This window comes from Cryptomeria japonica, chromosome 1 (assembly GCF_030272615.1).
Source record: "Cryptomeria japonica chromosome 1, Sugi_1.0, whole genome shotgun sequence".
NCBI classification, from domain to species: domain Eukaryota; kingdom Viridiplantae; phylum Streptophyta; class Pinopsida; order Cupressales; family Cupressaceae; genus Cryptomeria; species Cryptomeria japonica.
This window is the reverse complement of record NC_081405.1, coordinates 465,154,869-465,164,998: the sequence shown is the minus strand read 5'-3', so window position 1 is coordinate 465,164,998 and position 10,130 is coordinate 465,154,869. Positions and strand designations below refer to the sequence as shown.

At 35.0% G+C, this 10,130-nt stretch overlaps 1 protein-coding gene across 1 annotated transcript; it reads right to left on the bottom strand.

The window, feature by feature from the left end:
• Positions 1-1,253: 1,253 nt before the first annotated feature.
• On the bottom strand, positions 1,254-2,951 carry LOC131071632 (pentatricopeptide repeat-containing protein At2g13600). Its single transcript, XM_059210478.1, has one exon. It carries the CDS (start codon positions 2,949-2,951, stop codon positions 1,254-1,256), a length of 1,698 nt encoding a protein of 565 aa, XP_059066461.1.
• Positions 2,952-10,130: the final 7,179 nt, after the last annotated feature.

Below are 10,130 nucleotides of genomic sequence, written 5' to 3'. Positions count from 1 at the left end.
TTGTTAGGATATTGGATGTCTCAACATTGTTATAATATATTTTTTCATTTTAAAGATGAGATCATTAAATCTCAATATTATGCTAAGTTTCAATTGTTGTATAGTTTGAGGGTTTCCTTTGTACAATTCAAATTCTATGTATACTCCTTTTATACTGAGATTGATTACCATATTTCTCAAGAACACTATATTTATAAGATTTGTTTGATGGAACCTAAAATCAAAGATCATTTTCTTTTCAAATGCTCTCCTTATTATAAGATTAGATAGCGATTATTTTGCCTCTTCGGAGACTCATATAACTCTTTCCATATTTTCATGGCATGCAAAGACTAGAGATGCTTAGCTCTTTTTTAGAGATGTTAAATCTTTGTCACATCTAACTAAAGATTTTGCTTCCATGATACTCTCGCTTGGAGGATTGCTTTTTTCTTAACATTCTTTACTTTTCAAGATTATATAGAAAGCAATCTCATGAGACACTTTAAAATATGACATGACATGTAAAATATTAAAAGATACGGTTCACTTTTATTTCATGTCTCTTTAATACTTATTTTTATTCTATTTTTAAATTTGTTGGAATTACACTAACTCTTTTTTTTAAGATTATATTTTTTATATATAAAATATAATATATTAATATTAATAATCTAATAATATAATACTATATAATTATAATTCAATTTATTTAATGTTTTCGAAATATTTTAGATTATTAAATACACTAGCATTTTTAAATCCCATGACCCAATTTTAACGTTCTATTAAAGTTAGTAACGTTATCTGATCTTGATTACAACAATCCCCACATTTTTAAAAACTCTGTTCTTGAAATCCATGAAGCCCTTTTCAACTCTTCAAAGATTTTGTAATCAACAATCTTACAAATAAACATGATGGCATTGTGACAATCCCCAGCTATACCAAGGTTTTGGATAATGTACTGAGAAGCGCGTGTATAAAAGCCAATTTCTTACTGTGGTAGCCTACATTGCATCCACAGTGCATACAAAGAGAGCTTCCGGAGCCCTTTGATCACCTCTGTCGATCTCTTCAGTATCGAATATGTTCCACATCAAATGTATCCCAATCTCTTGGAGCCCTAACCATTCTCTTCCCTGTCCAAGGGCTGTTTTTCTATTCAAATATCATTTCTAAGATTTTGAGGGAAGGCACCTCTTTTTGTATTCCCCCATCTTCCCAGACTCTGCTATAACATAATGAAAAAATCTTCATTTGTGGGTGTGACCTCAGTCCAAAAAATTATGAATTGTGTTCTTGATCTCTATCCAGCTGCATCCAGGCTCTTTTTTAACACCTCTGTCTCTCATCAATTTTCTGATGTTTGCTACACCAACCCATCTGCCTGCTGCAGCATAGATGTTTGACATCAGTACATATGGTCCAGAGATTTGAGGCTCCATTTCAAATAGGCACTTACTTGCACGTTCAGCCAACTCCAAATTCCCGTGAAGTCTACAGGCACTAAGCAATGCAAGCCACATGGCAGCATTTGAATCAAATGGAGCATTCTTCACAAGTTTCTCTGCTTCATCCAGCCTCCCAGCTCTACCAAGAAGGTCAATCATGCATGTATAGTGAGATGCACGGGGTAAAATGCGGTGTTTTTCACTCATTAAATTGAAATACCTCAAACCCTCATCCAATAAACCAGTATGACTACAAGCAGATAGAACACTAACATATGTAACATGGTTTGGCACTATGCCAGTCTTTAGCATTTCTTCAAACAACTGAATAGCAAGTTGTCCTTGTCCATTTTGAGCATATCCTGTAATCATTGTATTCCAGCACACCAGATTTCTCTCTAGCAAATTGTCAAACACTTGTTGTGCATGTTCTGTACTTCCACATTTGGAATACACATCAACAAGGGCACTGCCAACAAACACGCTAGATTCCAATCCACTTCTAGTTACAAGTCCATGGACCTGCTTACCCTGTTGTAAAGCTGCAAGACTAGCACAGGCTGTTACAACACTCGCAAATGTGGTTTCGTCTGGTCTAACATCTTGTAACATTTGTAAAAACAACTGCATGGCCTGCTCACTGTCACCATTCTGCACATAGCCTGCAATCATTGCATTCCATGAGCTCACATTCCTTTCAGGTATTTCATCAAACACATTACAAGCATCCTGCACCTTCCCGCTTTTGAAACAAGCAGTGAGGATGATGATGATTGTTACTTGGTCAGGTTTCATTCCTAGTTGTTGCATCTCATAAAAAAACATTAGAGCCTCCTCACCAAGCCCATTCTCACCATAACCTGTAATCATAGCATTCCACGAGACCACATTACGTTCAGTCATTCTGTCAAACACTAGGCGTGCATCCTCTATGCATCCGCCTTTAGCATACATATCAACAAGGCCTACCCCCACAATCATATCTGACTGGCATTTAACTCCGATTATATGAGCATGGACCTGCTTGCCTTGTTTGGGAGCGGGCAACTTAGCACAAGAACTTAAAACACTAGAAAAGGTTATGGCGGACGGTACAATTCCTTCTGCCATCATTTCCCAATAACACTCCAGAGCCTCCTGAGAGTATCCATTCCTATCATAGCCTGTAATCATGGTATTCCATGAAACGTCATCTCTTTCAGGCATGTTTTCAAACAATTGGCGTGCATGGTCTATGCTACCCCATTTGAAATATCCTGCTATCATGGTGTTCCATGAAAATACATTCCGCATTGGCATTCTGTCAAACACATTGCGAGCATCCAGTAGATTGTCACACTTGGCGTACATTTCCACTAGACGGTTTACGAGAAATATACATAATCCAAGTCCAGTTTTGATCAAATGAGCATGTATTCGCTTACCCTCTCTCACATTATTCAATGTGATGCATTTCTTTAACATTCTGTCACAGTCATTATTATGGAGTGAGAATCTCAGGTCATCTGTAAAACCCATTACTTCCAGTAAATTCTTGTTCACAAGGTCTACTTGCAAATAGTTCCATAGGAAATGGACGACGGATAGCAATTATATAGAATCCAAGGAACCCATAATTGGGAACTTGGAAAGCGAATGATTGTTAATATCTTATACATTTTATTCTGCATAGCTGAATCTTAAACAGGTAAACCGTAAGAATCCAACGCTTATCAATAATCTAATGGGTTTTGATTGATCTTATATAGCTGCTTTTTATCCTTCTTATTTTGTATTTGTTGCAATGATGCAAAATGGAATACCTACATAGTGCACGGCATGATCCTTTTTTACTCCATACGCTAGCACAGGCTCGAATCTTGTGCAGTTTCCTCCATCATGAGAACCCACATTTTCAGCTTAAACGAGTAGTTGTCCTGCTCAAAGTAGAGGAAACATTAGGAAGAATTTTATTATTTTGTACCCAGTGGAGCATAGCGTCGCAATGAGAGGTGAGTTCTAAAAAAAAACATTGCATGCTTTTGATATGAACACCAGTAAAGGCATGCTCGATGTAACTTTTGAACTGAGCTTCTCGATGAACTGATGGAATGTAAACTATGTCAACTTTGTTGTTGGTACGAGTTAAAACTATTTTGTTAGTTTTATGATAATCAATGATATAAGATAGAAAATGCATATAAAAATGTATATTTTTAGTGTATTATCTATAAATGTTGATGTAGAGTGCAATAGATACTTTTTACATATTGGTAATCTTTTGATGATTATTTCAACAATAAATTTTGATTATCACTAATATCTTATATCTTGTCTTTAAATACGTAACCTAAAGTGTTTGACTTGAGGTGTTTGGTTTACAAGTTGATATGTAATGCCTTAATATTTGAGATGGTTAAGGAAGCAAGAAAAGAGATTTTGAATTTTGTCCAAGGGCCATAACTATGTCCATGGACTATGTAATAGAGGGAAAAAGAAACTACGAAAGGATAGTGTTTCCTTTGAGAGTGTATTATTTATGATGGTTGATGTAGAAGTGCAATTGATAGTTTTCACAAATTGGTAATCTTTATGTGATGATTTCAATCATGAATTTTGATGATCATTTATGTCTTATGCCTTGTCTTTAAATAAATAATCCAAAGTGTTTGACTTGAGGTGTTTAGTTTACAAGTTGATAAGTAATGACTTAATATTTGAGATGGTTGATTTAAGGAAGCAAGAAAAGAACTTTTGAATTATGGAGACAAGGTTGTAGGTGCAATTTTGTCCATGGGGCATAACTACATCCATGGTCTATGTAGTGGAGGAAAAAAAAACAATACAAAAGGATAGTGTTTCTTTTAAGAGATGTTTAATTCCCTATTGCATTAAGATAAATCAAATGTGTGACAACACTTGAGTTTATCTTTTAGATAAATTAACTATAATTGAAATGGAAAGTTTTATATAATGTACTTCTATACAAATTCCAATTACAAAAGGGAAAGTACAATAATTTGTCTCTATTTACAAAAATAAAATTTAATTACTACAAAAATAGATAATATATTAGTGAACGAGCATTCTAAAGACTGCACGAGCTCTCCAACACCATGAATGGATTATAGTGTGATGCAATGTTGTCTTGTACAGACAAACAATAGATGTCCATAGAGTAATGTTAAATGTATGCATGCATAGGTTTCAAGATAGCATAGGGTGGAGAAAGTGATAGAATGACATATAAATATGATAACTACTTATTAAAATAACCAAAGAACTGAGAATGTCAAGAATAGAAATCACTAATGTACAATAAATCTTCCAAGACTCCCATAGAATTACATAAATAAAAAGGTTGGGTGGTTATGTTAAGAGGTTTGCCTCACTTAAACCACAACTTTGGCATTCCTACCTCCATAGACAACTAAGACAGATAAACAATGGATATTGAAGAAAGACAATAAATGCAATGCTACAAATGAAAAGCTAATAACTATGCTATGAAAAATTAAATAAAGATACCAAATTTAGATGGTGAAGGAGAGATAGTCAAACCAACAAGGAGAATTGCCTTGATCTTCTAAAGACAATCCCTCAAGTGTTCAACACCATGAAGAGAAATGCATGCAAGATCTTAGGATGACTATAATTGTACAATATTACAATATCACAAGGCTTCAAATTGCAAAGAATAGTGTATGAGAGATTGAATGAGAAAGAGATTGTTTTTTGTTGTATCTTGAATGAATCAATTGTTTTCCTTTTTCAAAATGGAGGGTTTTCACATTGAAATAGAAGGTCTAAGTTCATTTGTGAGAGTCAATCTGGTTGATAGAGGTGTTACCCTAGCAAATTCTAGGAAGTGTAAGATTCCAATGGCTCGTTGAGTCACGACATTTGTAGGATGCTAGGGAGTGATGCAAACATCCATGCTAAGAACTCACATATGAGAAAAATAGACTAAAAATTTATGAAACATTACAAATCCACTAAAATAATAGCATTTTAACAAGATCATAACATAATTACAAAAAACTACTTTCAAGGCTATAGGGAGGTTTTGTGTAGTGTAAAATTGTAGGGATATGCAAATCAGGAAATTACATTTTCTCCCACTTTAGCAAGCATATGCATAGTACTAGATATGCAAGATAAAGTAGAATGGTATAAGGTTGAGAATTTTACCCAAAATATGTAGAGGATGCAAAGTCTTCAAACCACATCTTCTTGACCCTAGTCAAAGGACTCATACAAGAGTTGATATATTCTACATAAAATTGATTTTTAAGCTACAATTTACCATAAACATGTTAGCTACAAACAAACATGTTAGGAAAAATAGCACAAATCAAATAAAAATTTAGATATATTAAAGACCCTAACAAGTATGGTGAGCAAGATGCATTATGCTAGAGACCATACAACAATATTTGATCAAAATGTGATTGATATAAACTACTTTGTAAGACGTCAATCATGGATTAGATAGAACATATGAGAGTCACAATCTAGTAGCCTACCCCATACTGGGTGGTTCATATGTTACTATATTGCTAAAAAGATTAGACACATTTTAGAATATAAAAGTGAATATGCAATGTGATATGATAGCCTCCCCTTAAAATAATTTGTTTGACTCTAAAGACTGCAAATTATTTTAAGGAGAAGATAAAAAAGAAAAAGAAGGATGTTGTGTCATGAAATACATAACTAAATCTATTCATGGAATGTCATCTCTCAACAAGAAGGATGATACATAAAATCCACATCACTAACTAAAACAAAACACAAAGAGATCCAAAGATTTGGGGTTATTGTGATTTAATAATAGTAACATATATGTAGATGGGATTCCTAAACTGACATTACTCCCCAAATGTAGTGGAACAAGTACAAAGGAAGAAGTATCATATGAAGACAAATAAAATTTTAGGTCAACATGAAAGAGGCCTAAATGCCTCAACACTTTGCATCATCCCTAAAAGCAAAGAAAAATACTTCATAACATATAGAAGAAGCAACATTAGATTGTGTTCCCTATATCCATGTACCTACAAGAGTATCATGAGTCATCCAAGGAAGAGAAAAAAAAGGGAAATCATGGGGGAACAAAAAAAAGAAAAAACTCTAAGTACTATAGATAAGAAGGATGCTACTCTATGAATTGTATTTAAACAAATCATTGGATTCTAGGCCTTGATCATAAGGAGAGTGAAGTCAAGATCATAATGGTACAATCACCAATGCAGCATTAGGTGTCTTCCAAAACGTCATCATTTTGTGCCACTTGCAAGTTGAGAGACAATGATCTTGTAAAGATATTTGGCAATGTCATAATATCTTCCAATCATTCAAACACACACCTCTCATGAGAAAGGGTGTGATGAATTGAATGGGGGATCTATAAAAATAGGAACATCATTGCCAACATCTTGGAGAGGAGCAGCAGAATTAGGTGCAAGAGGTAGAGAAGGGTGACTTGTTTTTTTGTTGTGGAAAGATAAAATATGGTCTTGCTCAAACTTTTTCTTAACCATTTTGATGAAAAATATTCACATAAATCATGGTAGGCTTGAGAGTGCCCAAAGCTTGGATGGAGTATGCATTGTTGAGCTAGATTTGCTACATGAGTGGCACTAGATATGACCTTTGTGTTTGGGATATCAAGAAGCTCTGTGAGAGGTGGGATGCTAGGAAGAGTTGGAATAAGTGGTGGTTCCATCAAAGGAGTGACAATGACTTACACCAATTTAGGATGAGGTGCATCAGGATCACTTGGAGGGACCAAAGGTGGAGCAAAAGATGTGATAGTAGCTATATGAGAAGAAGAAAGAAGATACTTAGGCTTAATCAATTTAGGAGGTGGTTGTTCATTCTCAAAAATTTGTAATGTGCTCTCGAGCTAAAGCATTCCTATAATGTTGAATCTCATGTCCAAGTTGGTTTCAACAATTATGTGGCTTGAGAATAGATGTTTGAGATGAGTTGTCTTCAAATTTAAAACTGACAACAGAAGAAGATCCATGGGTGGAATAGGAGGTGCTCGAGGTACAGGCAATCTAGTTTTTATCATAGACATGCTGATTTCCTCTTCCTTCCTCTCCAACATGAGGAGGAATAGAAGGAAACGTTGAGGGACAAGATGCAGACAATGCATGTGAAGATTTTCTAAGACTATAAATTGAATCAGAATGAATCTTTAATATCAACCACTAAACCCTAGGATTCATACACTACTCTATCTTATAATAGATTATGTAAGACAAATACAAGAAAACAAGAATTGTTGGTAACAACAAGAAGGAAAACTGAGAAGGGGGGTGAATTAGTTTTCAACGGATTAAATCAATTAAGCACAATCTCAAATCTAATCTACTGCAACAAAAAGAAAGATAATAGCAATAACAACAACACACATAACACCAATATTTTTGACATGGAAAACCTAGTTAAGGGAAAAACCACGGTGGGAACCTACCCACAATGAGATGATACTCTGCAGTAGTATGTGTAAATATTACAATGGGGAATGCACATGCATTCAGGCACACTGCCTAGAGCTAACTGCTCAAATTACAATGACCCAAAAGGCTCCAAACCTTAGGAAAGGTTCACAACCTTACAAAAATATTCGGACTACAATCCAAAAAGAATGAAATGCAAAAATAGCATTTGCTAATGCCTGATGACAGTTTTGGTTAAGCTCAAATGTTTTCCCTTCACCAATCTCTTCTCAACACACCACACCGAAAGATGAATTCACTTGTTTGCACATACATCAATCTCTGATAATGTAGACTCAACACCTACAACCCCAAATTACATGAATATTACACCCATTTATACAGATCATCAACCTTGACTACAAGGTAGACCAAACCCATAGCACCTAATAACAAAATTACATCAGACAATACATAAATCAACTAATGGACCAATACAATGTTATAGACATCATAGCATGGACCTAAATCAAATTCTCAAATACACACAATCACCAAAAATCTCACCAAAATCAACTGCAACACGTTACACCACCAAAATATCGCATAACACGAAGAATATCACCAGACCATGAAGACCATCCAAAAATCGCACAATAATCAATGCCAACCATCAAGATAAATAGGACATGATAAGGAAACACCAACAAGCACATTAGAACCATCTACAATAGCTGCACCAACACCGCTTATGCAAATCCTCATCGATCAACATGCTAACATTCAAGGACACTCAACAGCAGCAACTCGAATAATAAAGATAGCTTCTAGAACACCAAATGACAAACCACTTGAAATGAAGATACAAAAAAACATCCAAATCACTCACCCAAAACCACAACACAAGATATGATCATACCGAAGCTCACCAGATCAAATACTAGACTCTGCCAGCCATTGAACAAAAAGACCAAACCTCAAACCGGATCAAATGATATGATCAAGTAAACTTTCGGATCACTGAAACCAATAAGAAATGAAGTATTCCAGTATCTAAAATAGATAAACCAACCAAATTTACTCACCACAACACCAAAACACAGGAATATGTTGACATCAATGACAACAACATATCCTAGCAGCAACAATATCCAACAATCTCCCCCTTTGGCATTGATGGCAACATATAAATATGAAAAACAATCAATGCAAAGGAATAAATCAACATCAGCAAAATCCAACAAGCTCCCCCTAAGATCATGCACAAAAAGCTCCAAAAATGAAATAGTTTTTCACATGCTTCTCTCCCCCTTTGATAGCAATGCCAAAGATATAAACTAATCAAGCTTCTCACTCCCAAACAACATAATCATAACTCTGAACAACTCACTAACTACTCCAGCTGAGTAGCAACATCAACTCGTCAATACGGATAAAGAGATAAGATTGTGAAGTCCACCGGAACGATGCATCTCAATGCACCTAATTCTCATCAAGAGGGGAAAAGACCCCTAACTTGTCTCTCAAATACACAAATGTATCTATAGGCAAAGGCTTAGTGAAAATATCCACAATCTGATCTTTTGTAGATACATACTCCATTTTTACTTCTTCATCACTAACTTTCTCCCTCAAGAAATGATACTTAATTGATATATGCTTCGTTTTATAATGCAATACCAAATTCTTGGAAATATTATTAGCACTTGAATTATCATAGTAAATAGAAATAGGCTCATCATACACAACTCTAATGTCTTTCAGCATATGTTTCATCCAAACTACCCAAGTACAATTTTTAGCAGTAGCAATGTATTCAGCTTCAACAGTAGATAGAGATATAGCATCTTGTTTCTTTCTCGCCCATGACACCAACTTATTCCCCAAAAAGAAAGCTCCACTGGTAGTGCTCTTCCGGTCATCTACATCACCTACCTAATCAACATCAATATAGGCACATAGAAAAAAATCATCATTCTTCGGATACCACAACCCATAGTCAGTAGTTCCCTTCAAGTATCTGAAAATTCTTTTAACAGTTGTAACATGAGTCTCTTTAGGATCAGCTTGAAATCTGATACCACTTGTTGGCAATGGGAAGAAGGAAAGTTGAGAGGGGGGGGGTGGTGAATCAATTTTCACTGGATTAAATCAATTAAGCACAATCTTAGTTTGATCTACTGCAGCAAAAAGAAAGATAATAGTAATAACAATAACACACATAACACCAATATTTTTGACATGGAAAGTCCAGTTAAGGGAAAAACCA

What these genes read in the sequence shown, in the direction of transcription:
- LOC131071632 (XM_059210478.1), bottom strand. Translation starts at nt 2,951, where the DNA reads ATGGGTTTTACAGATGACCTGAGATTCTCACTCCATAATAATGACTGT.